Below are 19,857 nucleotides of genomic sequence, written 5' to 3' on the forward strand. Positions count from 1 at the left end.
TTGCGTGTGACGATTCGCATCTGTTATCTTAAGCAGTGCCTATAATGATAGTTGTGCTTGCGATACGACCAAGCCCACCATGCAGGCAGCCACCCCGCTTGTTGATAATCATTCCCCCTCTCTCGCGCGCCAGCCACGTGACTCGGCGGCCATCGCTGTTCCACCTGCGATGCCAATGTCGCTTTCATCTGCGCCGGTTACCAAGTGCAAGGTTGACAGCAGACAGTCGCCGTGCATTCCAACTTCGCACTGCATGCGCAGCCACCCTCTCCAAACAAGTGCACACCAAGCTCATGTACTAGGCAGGTGACTTTCAGACTGCTAACAGCTATGCCCCGTCACACCCTACTCATCCAAAAACTTCGTGTCAGGGCAATGATAAGTCCGGTGTGCAGTTAGTTACCACTGCCGGCCCTCCTATTAGGCACAAGGTTAGGCACCTCAAACCTATTAAGTTGCCTGCAGCTCGGCAGCAAATTAACAAACTTTTGGAGGCAGCTATCCTGCAACCGTCAGACAGCAATTGGTCTTCACCGATTCACCTCGTCCTCAAACATGACAGTTCTTTCCAAATGTGTGGCGATTACAGATGTTTGAACACTCGTACCATCATGGACAATTACCCCATGCCTAACATAAATGATTTCACTCATATGTTATCGAGTGCTACAATATTTAATGTTATTGACTGTAAACGTGTCTACCACCAGGTTCCCGTAGTGCTGGAAGACATCCCTAAAACAGATATTATCATGCCTCTTGGTTTGTTCCAATACAGCTTCATGCCATTCAGCCTAAAAAATGCGGTGCAAACATGGCAGTGTTTCATTGACTCCATCTTAAGACAGTTCGAGTTTTGCTTCGCATATCTGGATGACATACTCACTTTCAGCAAGTCAGCTGAGGAACATGAATATCATTTATCCATGGTCCTCCAGACCTTGAATTCCAACGACTTCAAGGTCAACAAAGACAAATTCCAGTTGCGCCAGCCTTCTGTCACTTTCTTGGGTTACACCGTCTCCATCAACAGAATACAGCCTCCCAAATCTTATGTGCTGGCCGTCACTTCACTACTTACAAAGAACCCCGAAGTTTTCACGGCACAATAAATTACTAATGTCATCACCTGCCTTCTGCCGCCACTGTACAGGCCCCACTGACAGACTCACTGTCAGGTAAACAGACTACAGGACTCAAACCCGTTCGCTGGACTGCACTCATGCTGGAGGCTTTCAATGCATTAAAGACTTCTTTAGCTCACACCGTGACACTCGCCCACCCCGACCCCTCGGCCGAATTGTTCATCACTAAGAACACCAGTGACATCGCAGTGGGAGCAGTACTATAGCAACGTAAGGCAGACACGGTTTCCCCTCTTCATTTCTTCTCTAAGAAACTATCAACAGCTCAGAAGAAATACTACGCTTTCCGTAGAGAACTCCTTGCGGTCTATGAGGCCATCAAACACTTCCACCCCGACGTGGAGGGTCATTCGCTCTTCATCCGCCCGTATCACAAACCACTAGTAGACGCTTTCTGCAACCCCGCTGGCGTTTCCGCCACTTTGATTTAGTCTCCCAATTCACAACCGATGTTCGCTACATCAAAGGCACAGACAACGTTGCTGCAGATTTTTTCCTCGCAGATCAATACTATTTCACACATCATTGACATCCAACCTGGCCACCCTACAAGCCTCCAACAAGAAATCTCGAGCTCTCCTCATGGACCCTCAAACATCTCATGTTTACTGAAGCAGAATTGCCCGGCATTGTGGACGAGCTGTGGTGCGACTCTTCTACCGGTACCTTACGCCCATTACTCCCCCCCCCCCCCCCCTGCCAGCAGGCCTTCAACACTCTGCATAACCTCGCTGACCCTGGCATCCGCGCCACTACAGGGCTCGTCTCCGAGCGTTTTGTTTGGAAAAATATAAAACGGGACCGTCAGACCTGGGCACGCAGCTGTGCCCCTGCCTACGCAACAAAATCGGCCGCCACACCACCCACCACTGGGCAAGTTCATCATCCCCCCAGGACAATTTTGGCATGTACATATCGATCTTATCGGTCTTCTTCCACCGTTGACGAGCCACAGATACATTCTACCCACAATCGACCACATGTCCCACTGGGCAGAGGCAGTTCACTTACCTAAAATCACTGCCGAGACCGTGGCCAAGGGTTTTATCTCCTCATGGATTGATAGGTTCGGTTGTCCGACCACCATCACCACCAACCAGGTTCAGCAGTTTTGAGTCTTCCCTGTTCACCATTTTATGTAACGTCTGCGGCATAAAGAAAATTCACTCCACAGTCTGCCATCCACAAAGCAACGTGTTAGTGGAAAATTTCCTTCGGGTGCCACAACTGCCTCTGGTCCAAAGCACTTCCATGGGTGCTGCTTGGCCACCGTTCAATTTTCAAGCCTGACTTAGAGGGAACTATCTCAGAATTCATTTTTGGGGAGAACCCAGTCCTACCAGGGGAACTCATTCAGCTTCAGGTACTCAAAGATTTCCCTCGCTTCCAAGATTTCATAAGTCACATGCGTACTCACTTCAAACAGACACGCCTGCATCCACCTATCAGCCACTCCCACCAGACTCTTACGTGCCAACTGCTCTCAACACCCGCTTCCATGTAAAGCTGAGAGACGATTCGGTCCGACAGCCTCTGCAACCACCTTATCGAGGTCCCTTTAAAGTCCTCCGGCAGGGTGGTACAACTTTCGACATCATCGTCAAGGACAGTCCGCAAACTGTTTCGCTACAGCGACTACAACCACCATCCATGGACACCGACACCCCTCTGCTGGCTCAGTCCGATTGTCCTAGCGACTCTCCCACCAGACTTCCTCCCTCCGTGGAGTCTGACAATGTTTCCCTTCGGGCCACCATGCCGATTTGTTCACCAGACGCCTCCCCGTCACCTTTCGCAGGTTTCTCAGACGCATCAACCTCCACCACATGTGCGGGTTTCACTGATACCTTATCGACTACGGAGACACCCTCTCCCATAGTTACCCTGCTCTGCAACAGACCCCCACACCACATGGATGACATTTCAATCGTCACTCTCGACAACTGAGTTCTCATCCTACTCACAGGCACCGCTGCCTAACCACCCAATGACCAGTTAAGTGTCAGTATTGTGCATAGCCTCACCCTCCCTCGTGAGTGTGACCCAACGACAATTTGTGCCTTCATCTCGCTGGATGGCTCGATTAGTATCCGGGCTTGCCACACACACACACACACACACACACACACACACACACACTAACACTTAAAGTAAAGCATGCAATTGGCATAGTTGCAGATAGTACAAACACAAAAAAATTTTACACATATTTTGCAGAAGTGTTTATTTCTCTCACAAAAATCATTCCTGCAGTTAGTTTCATATTTCTTCACATGCATATGGACCAAAAATTCAGATACAGTATAAAAGAAAAGATCAAGCAAAAAGGTTTTTAGATCCCTATGAAACAAAGACAGAGACTTCATGCCTTTTTTTATTTCTGCTGCCAGTCTGTTGTAATGTTGAATGACTTTATTAAACCGTGAATTTGTAATGTCAGAGGTACAATTAACATGTACTTCCATTTTCTTTCTTGTGCCATGATCATGGACACTCACATTTTTGCTGAATTTTGCAACATTATTTTTTACAAAATTGCACATTACTAACATGTACAGACTGGCAAGAGGTAAAATGAGTGGCTTTTGAAAGAGAGGTCTGCAGCAGTCAGTTGGCTTTTCATTGTTCATTATTCCCAAAGTTCTCTACTGAATGAGAATGAGTTATGTGGGGAGTCTTCCTGGAATATGATACCATATTGTATTAAACTATGATACTGTGCATAGTAAAGAGAGTGAACAGGCTCTGGACTTTTGCAGTATGCAAGGTCACATACAGTAAAGCACACACTATTCAGCTTGCTTTTAGTTTTTCTGGTGTTCATTTGTTGTTTCAAGTTGTCCACAGGCCTAAAAGTTTTGTTTCTGATGCGGAGGATATTTCAGACACATGTACTTTCATGTCTGGCATAAAGTTTTTGGTTCTCAGGTGAAAGTTCAGGAAGGTGATCTTATTTGTGTTGACTATCAAGTTATGGTTACTTCTGCTGCTCAGAAGGATAATGGTATCCTCTGTAAAAAGTGTACCAGTACTGAAGCACTAGTTCAACAGTAAGTCATTTATGTAGAGAAGAAACAAAATAGGTCAAAGTATTTTGAACCATGGGGACACACACTGTGCAATGTCTCCATAATCAGAGTAGTAAATTCTGATATGTCCGAGATCTTTGTATTTTATTGCTACTTTCAGTTTCCTGTTTGTTAAAGGTGAGCTGAACCATTTCAGAGAGATGCCTCTGATGTGACAGGACTGCAGTTTGTCAAATAGAATTTTATTGTCTCTGAAATCAAACACCCTTGACAGATCTAGGAAAATCCCAATTGCTTTTTGTTTTTAGTCTAGAGCATCTTGGGCAGAGTGTATGTATTTGTATATAACAGCCATTGTGATTTTATTCTTCCTGAAGCCACACTGTGCATTATGGAGGATTTAGTTCTTTTCAGAAATTAATTACTCTCCAGAAGTTTACCAGACGAATATACCTACGCAGTGGAAGTTTTGATAGCAATTCAACATTGAGAAACATGGAAGAGTACCAGGATGGAACACAGTTTGGAAGTCGATTGATCAGTTTTATGCTACCACAAGTGTTAAGATAAGGAGCCAGCGGGAAGGGTGAGGACACCAGAAAACACTGAGTGGATACGTAATCCTATTGACAGGAGTCCTAGGCAATCAGTAAACAAACATACTGCAGTTTCATATTTTTTCATATAGAAGTGTGTGTTGCATTCTCCAGAGTAATTTAACTTATCATCTGTGCAAAATGTAGGTGACTCAAACTATCTGGGTGTGGATGTGCCTCTTGAGACAATTCAGTACAGACATCGCCCTACTGGACAAAATGGACATTCTTCTCAACCTGATTATGTCAGATCAGGCACATTCTGAACCGACAAACCATATCAACAGACAAAATATGCCCAGTGGGGGGGAAAAAAAAAAAATTCCTCCACAGTGAGGAGGATATGTTTTGGTGTGGTGTTTTGACCTCCAGGATTATTGGAATCGAGGTTTTTTTAAAAAATCACACCAAACACAGTCACAGTCAATTCAGAACATTACAGAGGCCCATTGATGATCTTCCTGATTCCAGAATTACAGAGACACGGCACTGATACGACTTTGTTTTATTTCCAGCATGATGCATGTTCCATGTGAGAGAGAATGGCAACTTTACGTACGATGTTCACAGGCAGAATCATCTCAAAGTTTCATGGACATGAAAATTAGATTGACCAGAAGTGCAAAATTGTTAAGCAGGAATGGCTAGAGAACAAATGTAAAGATGTAGAAGCTAGGGGAAAGACAGACACCACCTACAGGAAAAATAAGAGAGACCTTTGGAGAAAACAGAATCTCCTGTTTGAATATCAAGAGCTCAGATGGAAAAAAAGTCCTAAGCAAAGAAGGGAAAGCAGAAAGGTGGAAAGAGTATATAGAGGGTCTATACAAGGGTGATATACTTAAGGACAATATTATGGAAATGGAAGAGTATGTAGATGAAGATGAAATGGGAGTGTTGATATTGCTACATCATATCTGTATACTAATTATTCATATTGTCCAACAGGCTTTACATGTTTCCCTATACCATACTGATATCTTCATGACAGTTTAAGCAGTTTGGACCACAGTCCACGATACTTCTGAGTTCAGAGGTGATTGGTAGGAAGCTAGAAGTTCCTCAGACAAGTAAGGGACTGGTTCCACAGGTTCTGGTAAAAGTGAGATTCTTCATGCTGTTACTGTCCTTGCCTTCAAAAACATTACTACACGTCTTGAGGTTGTGCCACCACATGGCATAACATTGAAATTTTCACTAAATGTCCGAGGTATTACTTGGAGACTGGCCATTTCTTTACTTACAGTTTTGGAGATAAGTTTCTTGATTTTTCTTCTTCTAAAGTTGTTCTGGTGAAATCCTTGATGTGTGTAACATTCACTTTTATGACAGTGATGTTTTTGAATTTTCAGCACAGCTTGTACAGTCATTTGCTTACCTTCATTACTTACACACAACCAGTTGCCATTATCATTTGCGATATTTTCCTGCGACCTGTTAGAAATAGGTTCTTTTCAGCAGTTGCCGGAGAACACCAGGAAACAGTTGTCTGCAGCTACGATGACGTAGAAGCGCGTATGTTCATATGTATGTATAAAGCATTAAGAGAGCTGACATTATGTGATAAAAGAAACAGGACATCGGAGGATACTCCATGAGCATCAGAATTTCGTAAACCATTTCAAAACGCTCAATTCACATTGAAGTATAGATTTGTATGTCCAGTTTCACAATGAAGTACGCCCCTACCTGACATTAAGCTTTTCTGTGTGGTTTCCACGGTTCAACACTGTATTATCTCATGTCTCGTTCTTTATTATGGCATATTGCCATACGTACCTGAAGATAAAGACGTGCACGTGAAACGTTGAAACTGGCCAATAGCGTGGAACGAAACACTTCGTTTCAAATAAATTGACTACTTCTGCAGAAAAGATTAATAAAAGCCAAATTTATTTAGCAGACTGACAAAAATAACTTGATTGTTCTACAAGGCAATTAATGCTTGACCGTCAAAAATGTGGAAATAAAATAAAATCAGAAAACTGGAACTAATGGCATATTTTAGCTTTCCATAATTATGTGAATGTATTTTAATTCGCTTGATAGCTCCCCACCAAAGAAATCTGTTTTGTTTTCATTTGACATGAGAACTGTAAATGAAGATGGAACAGTAAAATCACAAAGTAAACATAGGTCACGCGGACACTACCCTCTCCAACTACAACTCAGAATACTCTGCACATGTGCGAATCTGACACCTTGGGCGCACCAGAAAATATTTTTGTGGAAGCATCTGACTGCTTGCTGCTCCTACTGACACAGCTAACAGCCAGAAGTAGGAGAAGGTACTGCTCATTCGTGTGACAACTGAGCATGCGCATATGCCCACTGGCAGCTGCCCAAATGAAACTAATGTAAATAGTTGTGATGCCATGCTCATTGGAAGCAATACATTGTAATGAAGTATTACTTAGCCTTCATCCTAAAGCATTTGACACATTTTGTTGTTGGCAGACACTTGTGTGTGCACTGTGTTTAGCTATTGTAAATAATGCATTTCCTTTGCTACTAAAGTTTTCTTTTCGCTTTTTTCTCTCATTTATGTTTTATTGCTGCAGTAGTGAGATACAGTAAAATTCTTTGCTATAGTGGCAGTTCTTACCAGTCAAAATTGCACAAATTTATTAACTGAAAACTAAAACATGAAAAACTCCTGAAATTAATTTTTTTTTCTTTTTTTTTTTTTTTTTTTAAATCCTGTGGTTTTCCTAGTTGTCCCGGGGTCTATACACCCTGTTCTTACAAGGTGCTAATGTAAGGCAAGTTGCAGTTTCCCATATTAAACACTAGAGGCTAGAACTGGGGCTGGACCTGTATCAACCTGCAGTACACAATCTCCACACAGGCATTCTGAAGATAAATAGGTAAGAAGCGCGCGCGTGCACACACACACACAGAGGGTAGTAAAAAATAGTCAGATAATCTCATAAGGGTATTGCAGAGTAGCTCATGCTGAGAAATAATAGTTACGAAAACAACTGAATACACTATGTAGTTTCAGAATTAATTAGGATGTAATGTAAATTAGCCAACGAGGCCACTGTCCATGCAAATTCCAGTGACCTGCCAAATTGGTTTCAGTTGTTCTTATAGCTTAGATGATTGCATACGAGACTGCACAGCCTTCAGCGTGGGTTCAATCCTTACTACCACCCACGTCCAATTTTTGTATTGCTCTTTTCCGGTTTTGGGAAATCTAATAAAGAACACGTTTGGCAACACTGTCTCTGACAGCCACTTGAATCAGCATGCACAACGGCCTGATTGTGCCATTTCCATTTTAATTGTCATAGAAATTAGCCAAAGTATCAACATTATTTACTATTAGCTTTGCATGTGTGCTTGTGCGCGCACACACACACACACACACACACACACACACACACACACACACACACACACACACACACACACACACGTAAAAGCTGTCTTTTCAGCCTAGTCCTCACAACTGTGAGCCATTGTTGAGTTCCTGTAAAAACCGTGGCCTTCTTATTAAGAACATCATATTGTTAAATAAAACGAACTGATCAATGGGGCTGACATCAATGAAGCTGCAATGACAAGAAATGATGAAAACTGCTGCAGTGTGACGGCAGTTGAATATCTGTGCCATAAAAGTACAATAATTGTTGTTCTTTTTGTCACCTTCAGTCCAAAGACTGGTTTGATGCAACTCTCCATGCTACTCTATCCTGTGCAAGACCTTTCATCTCCAAATAACTACTACAATCTACCTCCTCTTGAATCTGCTTTCTGTATTCATTTCTTGGTCCACATCTATGATTTTTAGCCCCCACACTTCCCTCCAATACTAAACTCACAATCACTTGATGTTTCAGAATGTGTCCTATCACCTGAACCCTTCTTCTAGTCATGTTGTGCCACAAATTCCTTTTCTTGCCAATTCTATTCAGTACCTCCTCATTAATTACCTGATCTACTCATCTAATCTTAAAATTCTTCTGTAGCACCACATTTCAAAAACTTATATTCTCTTTTTGTCTAAACTGTTTATTGTCATTATTTGACTTCCATCGTGGCTACACTCCAGACAAATACCTCCCAAAAAGACTTTCCGACACTTAAATCTATATTCAATGTTGACAACTGTCTCTCCTTCAGGCACACTTTCCTTGCTACCGCCAGTCTACGCTTTATATCCTCTCTACTTCGCCCATCAACAGTTATTTTGCTGCCCAAATAGAAAAACCTGTCTATTACTTTCTGTGTCTTGTTTCCTAATTTAATTCCCACAGCATCACCTGATCTAATATGACTACATTCCATTATTCTCATTTTGCTTTTGTTGATCTTATATCCTCCTTTCACGACACTGTCCATTCCATTAACCTGCCCTTCCAAGTCCTTTGCTGTCATTGAAAGAATTACAAAGTAATTGGCAAACATCAAAGTTTTTATTTCTTCTCCCTAAATATTAATCCCTACTCCAAATTTTTCTTTGGTTTCCTTTACTACTTGTTCAATGCACAGACTGAATAATACTGGGGACAGGCTACAACCCTGTCCCACTCCCTCCTCAACCATGCTTCTCGGTACATATGTCCAACTAATACAGCTGAGCTTATTCAGAAGAGGCAAAGTTAACAAGCATTATTAAACATTTGCTTTGCCATTTAGCTTATTATTAATACTAAGGTATTCAAATGTCAACATATAAAATAATCAATGTATATAATTTCGTTTTCTACTTTATACATATTCATTTACCCATAAATATTTTCTTATGCTAAATAAAATATTTGTGTAATGATCTCGTAATTAGAAATGTTCCATACTTTTATTGTTTCCCAAACCATCAGCAAACTATTAATATTTTATTGATTCAATCACCAACGTCTCTTACTTGTTACAGCTAGTGTGTATGATTCTAGTAGAAAGCAAATTTATACTGCGACTGCACTCAAATAACATGAGAAAAATTTTCAGTTAATTTCTGATTACTAATATCCACACTCCTTCATGGGAAACCCATCAACAGAATTCCCGACACAAAGTATTTGTCAGTAACCTATGATTTATATGTTGTGAACATATCAGCTGTAAAAAGTATAGTATTTGTATTTTCCTATTTCTTTCTGGGTGATAAATTACCTTAACACAGAGCACAGTACACAACTCAGTCGAGAGCATAAAGTAGTAAAACTGATGATTAACCATATCTGAATAAAAGTAGCTTGCTTGCAAGTCAGCTGGCGCAGAATGTGGACCACTACTGTATTTTTAAGTTGTTAAACTAGTATTGGGAACAAAAGAAATATGTACACTTTGCAACCAAGTTCAGTTATTTAATAATGTTCTGTTAAACAATACCAAAATATGTTTATTGTAAACTTAACACATTCACAACTTTAGATGGCAAACAAAGATGGAAATTAACAAGTTCACCCAAGAAGGAGTGAGTGCTCTTTAAGCAATGAAATAGGCCTTTCACAATAATTTTTTTGTCTACGAGAAGTCTCAGCAACTAGCAGCTGCGAAAACATTAGCAAGAAATTATAGTACAAGAGATCCTTCAATTGACGACACTTTACTAACTCAAAACTTAAGTCTAAACTTGAAAAAGCACACACTTACACAGTACATTAAAAAATGTAACACACTCGCAAGAAGTTCATTCTATTGCACAAATGCAATAATTTACAAATAATAATTCACAATATTCAACTGACAATGTCAGGTGCTGGTGGAAGGAAGACAGTGTTAGGAGACAATGACATTTACAAAATAACGCTTTTGATGTGGCTTTGTATCAATGTCCATTATATCACTGTTAAATATTTAATAACAAAAACAATGGTATATAATTTCATACTCTTAGTAGCAACATATAGCAACTAAACGAGAGAAACCGAAGTTGCCAAGGGTAAAGATAGTCACATCGTCCAATCACAATAAACAAGTGTAACGGAAGTAAAAAATTGTAATCACATTGTCCACAGTTCTTTTGGAAATACCTGATAATAAAACTTATCTTCTATTCATTTAATAATTTTTGTTTATAAATGACTAATTACATATCACAAATAATTTCTGTACTTTCATTGCTTTCAGAGCACAGCATCTGTATTCTTAGTCATGCAAAATTGTTTATTCTGTCAAATTTCATCCAGAGGTTAAAAAGAAAGCTCAGAAAAATGCGACTCCTGTTAGAATAATAAATATCAACATGCAGGGAATAACCTACACCCACAATATCAGTTTCACCAACTGTAGAAAACACATTTGTTCATGATTCCTATTCCTTTACTGTCCCACAATTGTCAAAGTCACTTCATAGGTAATGACTTCAAAGTGACATTCACATTATATGAAATCATCATAATCGTAATCTGCATAGGCTGAATATTCATTCACAATTGTCTGAAACACAAAGTGTATATACAAATTACACAATGGCCATGACAAAACAAGTTTATAAATCATTCAGAAATTGTTAAGTTCAATTCAATTATCTCTTGTGTGTGTGTGTGTGGGGGGGGGGGGGGGGGGGAGGAGAAGAGAGAGTGATAGGGGAGGGTGGGGGAGGGGAGGGGAGGGAGGGAGTGGTAAGAGGGGGAGAGATTAAGCTGAAATTAAGTTTATAAGCTAAGCAATTATATTAAACAAACCTTTGGATCGTGCAAATATTTATTTATTCAGATCACCAGTGTGACACTTGTTCTTCATGTCTATCACAAAGTTAATAGTAGTTTGTAGGATGCAGTGGCCATGTATGCACTGATGCAAAAAAATAAAGTCCCTATTACAACTAAAATAACAATTTTCTGATATTAAAGGAGAACGCTCTGAGATGATGACGCAGAAACAGATGTAGCTCTTCACATTAGAGACTATGCTGTTGTTGCAATAGACAATGGCCAGCAATTATATGCTATTAGAGGTAACTGATAGAATACTGCCATTTAAAAAAAAAGAAAGAGGTTGTGACGAAGACAGAGGTAATCCATGACTCTCACCAATGAGAAAAATAAATGTTCAGAATCACAGACTGACCCCTGTGCGTAAGTAGGTGAGTTAGAATTGAAGGGTGAGAAAATGCAGGGCAGCAATCTAAGGGATAGAGGATAGGATATTGTCAGGGACAGGAAAAAATTGTTTTACTTTATGGCTCATTTTGTAAGTATCACACCCTCCTTAAATGTTGTGTTGAAAACGAAAATATACTCATCAGTTACATAATATTCATAGACATTACAGATAAAATTTATTAGAAAAGAAATGATTTACATTAAACACATTAAATTTAATAAATAAAATTAAAATAACTTTGTCACCATGTACTGCTGAATGATTTCCAAAGGAACACATTGTCATAACTTCAAACTTCTCTTCCAAGACTTTTATCCCTGATCTGTCAACACTTTGTACAGCTTGAAAACAGTTAGCCAGAGTTTAAAATTGGAAATGGAAGACTAACGGCCTTTGGCTCAACGTCCAACTCAATATTTTTCAAAGATCCCTTCACCTCTGCCTGAAGTATTCATCCCATTATATTTCTCAAAAGCTTGCTGGTTTAATCACCAAAAACTCATAGCAATCTTTACTTTTCACGTGGAATGCAAGTAATGATTTTATCCAACAATGGCAGATTTCTCAGTATCTTTGTGCAACAAACTGTATCAAAGATAACATGGTTTGGGGAGATCTTTACCACGGTATGTCAATTAAGCTGCACAGTTTTGTAGTATGCAAGAATAAATCTGAAAAATCGTAAAATATGGCACTTTATCTGCACAAATATATAAATCAACACGGTGCCTGCTCAGTTTGGTTCTATCCCTTAACCAGAGCATAGGGCATGTGGCATCATGCAAACAAGTTTATGTCGGTAAACCAGAACAGTGAGACTATTTATTTCAATATTTATTCAATATTGCCATTTCGTGAATGAGGTTTGTGGTGACAAGACGGTCTATTACAAAGACTGGGGCCTATTTTAGGTTGTGACGTAATCGGGCAACATGTCAAATTGCACAAGCATGATTTATTCATTTGCACAACTGAAGAACCATACTTTAAGTTTTCCATATTTAAACTTGCATATTACAAAATTTGTAGTTTAGCTGATGAACCACATTAAACATCTCAAAAAATAAATAAGTAAACAGAACAAATAAATACATTCCTTTGCTGTATAATAAGTTGTGCAAGTGTTGGGAATGTGACTGGAAAGGAGATCACTCGAAGTATGATATTTTCATTTGACATCACTATCACTTACCAATATTAGCGAACTGTCACCTTTACATTTACAATATTTTTACATATGAATATAGGAAACTGCCAATTTCGCATTACATCACTAAAAACCACAAATTTCCTATCCTTAGGTATTGTTAATGACTTTTGAATGCATAACACAATATTTTAGAAATGGAGTGCCTCAAGAATACATACTAGTAAGAAAAGATAACACTGAAAAGGTCAATAAAACTTGTCATCAAATAAATAACATTTGCAATATGAAAACAGTTCATAACCTGTAGTTAAATTGCTACAATACAGAAAGCTTCTTTGTTGAAAACAAGACGCTCCTGTCACCAAAGCAAATGGAATAGTTCAAGAGTTGATTGAACAGACTGGACTGGTGGGGTTGTAAAGTAACCAAACTGCGAGGTCATCAGTCTCTCCATACAATGTATATCAAGCCCTGGGAAGATTCCTCACAAAGAAAAGACAAACCTTAATGAACCCTATTGAAACTGAACTGAGAATAAAATCAATAAAACCAAGACATAGGAGCGCAAGTGGAAGTGAGAGAAGGATCAGAGGGTGAGTTGTTCCACTCAGAAAGCAGCTGGAAGCACCCAGGACATGTTATGCAATGGAGAGACATCCTCTGTATCCAACCAGTGTTTTTCACCCCCCCACCCCCCAATTACAACACAAAAACTAGCAATGCGGACAAGTTGATAAAATATCAGGAATGAGAACTACAAACGAGACAGTAAACAGATGTAAAAGAATAAAAACATTAAAAAGATGGGGAGGGAAGGGACCAAGCCGGACCACCAAGCAAGGGCAGCCCAGCTGATATGAAATACTTATCATCCAATTTTTCAAAAATCATTAGGTTAAAAAATTTGATTTTTGCACTTCTTACAGTCTGATATCTTCACTCAACAAAGAACTGCCTACTTTCTGTTATTCATCACACTTACTATGCTGCTTAAAATTAAGTAAAACATTGCACAAAATTTTTAAGATTTTGCAGAGGTAAAGAGGCATTGGTAAACTTTGTTAATGATTGATTTTGGCTCATACATTGCAGTTTAAAACTGAGAACAGAGCGACTGCTCATTTCATTTTGAGTTATTGGAATTTATATCCGTGGACAGTTCCGCACGATGCAGCCATTTACATCCTTGGGCATCATGAATCATGTGGTCATAACAATCATAATTTCTTATGAATGACTGAAGGTATTGAAGTACAGATGTCCAAATCACTGTAGGAAAACCAAATGGTGTGTGTGTGCAGCTAAAGGGTTAAGATAGACAGAAAGATAGGACTGACAAGAAGACAATGACAGTGAATATCACAGGTGATCAGGAAACATCAGAAGACACTATGCAAAAGCTGGAAAATTTTAAAAAGCTGAGAAATATGTAACAATAAGAAATAGTAGCAATGAGGGAATAATAGGAAATACGAAGAAGATGAGTCCAGCCTTCAGCATGAACAGAGATATTTGAAGGGATTGGCAGAAGAAACCGCTAACCCACAAGACAGTTTTTGAGATATTGCATGTTATATGTTTGGTAAAATTCAAAGACGTGAACATAAACACAATAAAACAAAACAAATTATTTAGGAGACAGTACTTTCTAGCAAATCACACAGGAATCCTAAGTGGAGTGGTTAGAGATGGACACACATATGCAGAAGATAACTGTTCAGTAGCACGAGGACAATATCAAGGGAGATTAGATAGAAAAGACCAAGATATGTGGGACATGGGATCAGAAAGGATATCGCTGTATATGGGGAACAACCAGTGGGCAAGAGGAAAGACAAGAATCAGGGTTGTTGATTTAATAGGGTGTATAAGGTGTATAAGCGGACAAGGATAAAAAATTCCCGGATTACCAACAGATTTCCTGGTAAAAATTAATTTTCTCGCATTTGAAAATACATTTTTTCTGTGTTATGTGGCAGTATACTTTTCCTCGGAACTATAAAAGAAATAAATCCTTTGAATGGCTATGGTTTTATACACTGGCGTAGAATTTCTCAGCAGTATAGAAAAATGGGGGGGGGAGACACATTTTGGAAATATCTTTGATGTGTACCAACATGTACACTGCATATTTCCGTATTACGAAAGTATAAATGCGAATTCCACCAAATACTGCATGTTACTTTCCAAAGCATTGAAATCGAGAATGCAATGGGCTTTTGTAAGCCAGTCACAGCTCATGTCACGTGATCTCGCCATCCGATGGCAGCGGATATTCAGAGCATAGGAAACGTGATGTAGTCAGCCAACAAGAACATCGCTGTTAAGTGGTGCAAATACACAAATAGGAAAAGAGAATGGTTTAAATTAATATACAGTGTTGCTACAATAAAAGCAAAGTTTTCATATATAATATTGGTCTCTCAGATTTGTGGAGACGTAGAACCACTGGCTCACCCCACAATAATACTGCTGCCCTACAGCAGCGAGAGCAACTTTATCTTTACCAGATCAGTTCTCTGTAGTACATGCTCTATTCTACACACATTGTGTATACGCTGCGAGAATAAAAGTATTCATAGTAAGTGACGGCAGTGCAAGTGATTATTTATCATCATAATTACCACACCCGCTCTCCATTGCCTATAGATTAAGAATCTCCAAGAGAAGCTAAGCTTTCACATATAATGATGATCTCTTTTGCATGTGTTACACTTTTAAGATACATCACACAAAAGTAATCTTCTGGGCTCAAAATTCTTCTAAACAGCTCTTCGTCAAAGAGTTGATTTTTTTAAATGAGAGTCAAACGCTCCGTGATTTAAGAAATCAGTTTCAGCAGTTGCCAGAGAGCGCCAGATAACAGGCGTCACCGTTCTTGCGCAGCTACGATGACATAGGAAGACCATATGTTCGTACGTGTAAGCCATTGTATCATAAAAGAAACAAGACATCAGAGGATACTCCAAGAGCATTGTAATTTCGTGAACCATATTACAATGCGTGATTCGGCTTATGGTGCACATTCGCATGTCCAGATTCCCAATGAAGTAGGCCTCGAACTGACATTAAGCTTTTCAGTGTAAGTTTTCTTGGACTACCAGTACTGTATTATCTCATGTTTGGTTTTTTATTATGGCATAATGCCATATGTGCTAGAACATGAAAATGTGCACATGAAATGCAGCAAACAGTTGAAACTAGCCAGTAGCGTGGAATTAAACACTTCGTTTCAAATAAATCAACTGCCTCAGCAGAAAAGATTAATAAAAGCCAAATCTCTTTAGCAAACAGACAATAATAACTACATTGTTCTGCAAGGCGATTAATGCTCGACTGTCAGAAATGTGGAAATAAAATATGGCCTGAAACTAGCAACATTCTAGCTCTTCGTAATTACGTGAATGTATTTTAATTCACTTGATAGCTCCTGGTCACAGAAATCTGTTTTGTTTTCATTTGATGTGAGAGCAGTAAACGAAGAGGAAACGGCAAAATCACTAAACGTAAACACGGGTCACGCGAAGACTACCCACCTCCGCAATACAACTCAGACTGCTCTGCGCATCTGCCTCAGATCTACGATATTTCCGAACCCCTGCCCCAAGCGTTTGAGATAGAATGCCAAAAATTTTAAAAAAAATTAACTTTTCAAAAAATGTTCATATTGTAGCGCATATCTTTCTGAACAGTCTGATGCATAAAACACTGATGTTTGAGGAAATGTAAGACACAATATTTGGTCTTCAGCATGCCAAAGTGCAGTACCATGCCTCCTCACACAGCATTCTACTATCGCATGTCACTGTATTTCGCTCTGTGGAATTCAAACGTGTATATTTTGTAATGGACGTCATCAAACTATATTCACAACAGTGGGAAATAAAATGTCCTGTGATGTCTCTCCTGCTCCAAGTCGCCCTACGCCTCTAAAATAAATAAATAAATACAAATAGTACGCAAGACTGGTGTGATTCCTCAATCTGATTATGTCTATTTTGTCACTGTCTGCTAGATGAAATGAAATAGTCCTGTCTAACGTTGCAGCAGTTCTAACACACACCAAATAAACAAGACTGTTTTGGCACAAATGGTCATTTTTATAGCTCGACAGAATGTAATTCTAAAAGTATCAATACCATATGCCAATTAGGCCTACTAATAACAAAAAGCTTTATGTTAGGAAATAGTTTCAAATGTCGTTTATACGCTCCAGCTTCTCAAGCATGAGACAGAAATGTAGTAGTATGAAATTTTTGTGTAAATTTGTAAGTGTCATATTCTTCCATAATTTGTGTGATGTCCCCATTTCTTCTCCTTCCTTGTTCCAACGAACAATCTTGTCATCACTAATTCTGTAACTATTCCTGCCAGTGTTAAGACTAATTCTCAGGTTAACTTCACTAACCCTGCCACAATCACCAGTTTATTCTCTGGTTAGGCTTTATTATGTGTCCATACAATGTGTTTTCCGCACTAATCTCAGAATTGAACTTAGCAGCTGTTAGCTGGGGACTTTTCTGTCAAAATTTCATTTTCTTGGATACACCGAGTAGATAATATTTAATCTTTCTTAACTGTTATTCCTGTTTGTCGTTTATTTGCACTCTGGTGGTCTAAATCTATGGATTTTGCTAGTAATTATAACAAAGCTGACCATTCGCAAACCTTATCAATCACATAACAAACAGCGATTCGCATTCACCCGTTTGGCTTTATTCCACTCGGCTCATATAGATCTGTCCCCTTTTGTCTGCAAGAAATTTTATTTCTAGATGCGACCAAGATTCCTCTGGCAGAGACATCACATACACTATGCATGCATTCCAAAATCAACTTATGATTCATTCAGAAATCAACTTGGAATACGTTAAAAAATGCTAAGAAATCAACAGCGATGTGTTTCAAAATCATATGAATAATCCATAGACCAATATGCGTTGGATGCAAGACGCTTTGTGAAACAAGGCTTTTCCCCTCAAGAATATGAATTTGCCCCCCCCCCCCCCCCCCCTTGCCGCCTGGAGCAGATGTCCAGGTTTGCCCCTCCACCCACCCACCCCCCCTCCAAGACCTCTAGTTCCGGGCTTGGTGCACATGCGTGAATCTGTCAGCTTGGGCGTGCCAGTAAAATTATAATGTGTAGCATCTGGCTTCTTGCTGCTACTGCTTATACAGCTTTAGGCCATGTCCTACGTGAGAAACAGCACGCAACAGCTTCAGGCGACAAAACACAACTGCACGTGTAATTACGCAAGTGTCCTATGTGAGCAACATGTCTCCCGCTGCAACTGGTGACGTTTGAATTCAAACATGTTTGAATCTTGTTGCTGCAGCAAGCACGACAGCCACGAGTCTTCTCGGCAAAGCAGTGGAGCGGACGCGATGGCAGCTATGAAATACTTAACATCCGATTTTACGAAAACTATTCGGTGAAAAAATTTTATTCTTCCGAAACCTATAGCTTGATATCTTTAAACAATAAATGTCTGAATTTATTTTCGTTATTCATCATAGTTGCTGTGCTGCACGAAATTGAGTACATGGCTGGACGAAAATTTTTAAGAATTTGCAGAGGTAAAATCACATTGTGTAGACTTTCCACATTGTTCACTTAAGGCCATGCATTATTGCGCATTAAATGTAACCAGTATATCTAAATTGTATTTAAATTGAGACTGGAATGATATCTCTTTTCATTCTTGAGATATTGGTTGTTATATCCGCAGATGGGTCGCTTGCAGTGCGTCCGAACCTTTCCTGCACTTCAGGAAACAAGTGGTCATAAAAATCATCGTATCTCATAAAAGGTTCAAGATATCGAAACAATGAATTTTGGAAATGACAGCACGCAGAAAGGACTATTTTATCATATGATTCAACACTCAATACGTTTTTGTAAACATGTGAGCAAAATGAAAGCAAGACTCTATAAATTAAACCATGAGGTTTTGTCCAAATTTTCACATAGCCAAACAACGGGAGAGAAACAGGTAAACGGGGTATGAAAGTGACCAGCATGATGTCTAGTTTGGCATGAAAATATTTAACTGCTTGAAAATAATCAGGGTAATTAACGAAAATATAATTAATAAGCTGAGGAAAAAATGAAATATTTCATGAAAATCTGCTGCCAAGCTACGTAAATGAAAATTTCACCTGTTCAAGACCTAGTTATTTTGTACTTAAAAAGACACATTGGTGTGGTATTTAAATGTCAAAAAGGCTTCCTTCGAATAAAGTACGTGAGGAAGGCAAACAAGCAGTCAGTAAGATCATGCTTTCTGAAGAAAACTTGAAATTAAGAAATGAAAGAAATCAGTCAAATATTTTATGACGTGATTTGTGTAAAAGAAATAAGTACATCATAGAAACATTCTACGTGCCTCTGAATGATGCTCGAAATCATGAACAGAAAATGAGGTGCACCAAACGGTTCACTGATATTTTTTATTTATACTTTTAGACAAATCATTACACAAAACGTTTCACTTTCTTTTCAAAAAATTTTTAAGCTTTACTTTTACAGACTATTTAGAGTAATTGAAACACTTGGCCTTAACACTGACTGCTGTTGAATTACGTTCGCAACATCAAATATCTGTAAAATTTCATGTGTGTGACATACTGGAATAGGTGTGAAGATCAAGGTTTTTGGCAAGCCCTTAAAAATATACTTATCGATGCATTGTACACAGTATGCATAAAACTTAGTATACAGAAGTGTAACTTAGTCAGTAATAATACAAGAATGTCTCGGAATCAAATCCCAGACCTTTTCCTACCACGAAATCACGAACTGTAAACGCTACCCCTACACCACAGCTAGCTTTCATTTGCTGGTATCAATCTGTGTACTTATCTTTCTTTGCATTTAGCGT

The 19,857-nt window shown here is 39.1% G+C and overlaps 1 protein-coding gene across 1 annotated transcript in view; it reads right to left on the minus strand.

The window, feature by feature from the left end:
- Nucleotides 1–10,091: 10,091 nt before the first annotated feature.
- The window catches only part of LOC126088505 (eukaryotic translation initiation factor 3 subunit J), a 75,326-nt gene continuing 65,560 nt past the window's right edge, over nucleotides 10,092–19,857 (minus strand). Inside the window, exon 7 of the mRNA XM_049906648.1 lies at nucleotides 10,092–11,157. Coding sequence (XP_049762605.1) covers nucleotides 11,101–11,157 — 57 coding nt within the window. The 3' untranslated portion in view covers nucleotides 10,092–11,100. The remainder of the gene's footprint in view (nucleotides 11,158–19,857) is intronic.

This window comes from Schistocerca cancellata, chromosome 6 (genome assembly GCF_023864275.1).
Source record: "Schistocerca cancellata isolate TAMUIC-IGC-003103 chromosome 6, iqSchCanc2.1, whole genome shotgun sequence".
NCBI lineage: Eukaryota > Metazoa > Arthropoda > Insecta > Orthoptera > Acrididae > Schistocerca > Schistocerca cancellata.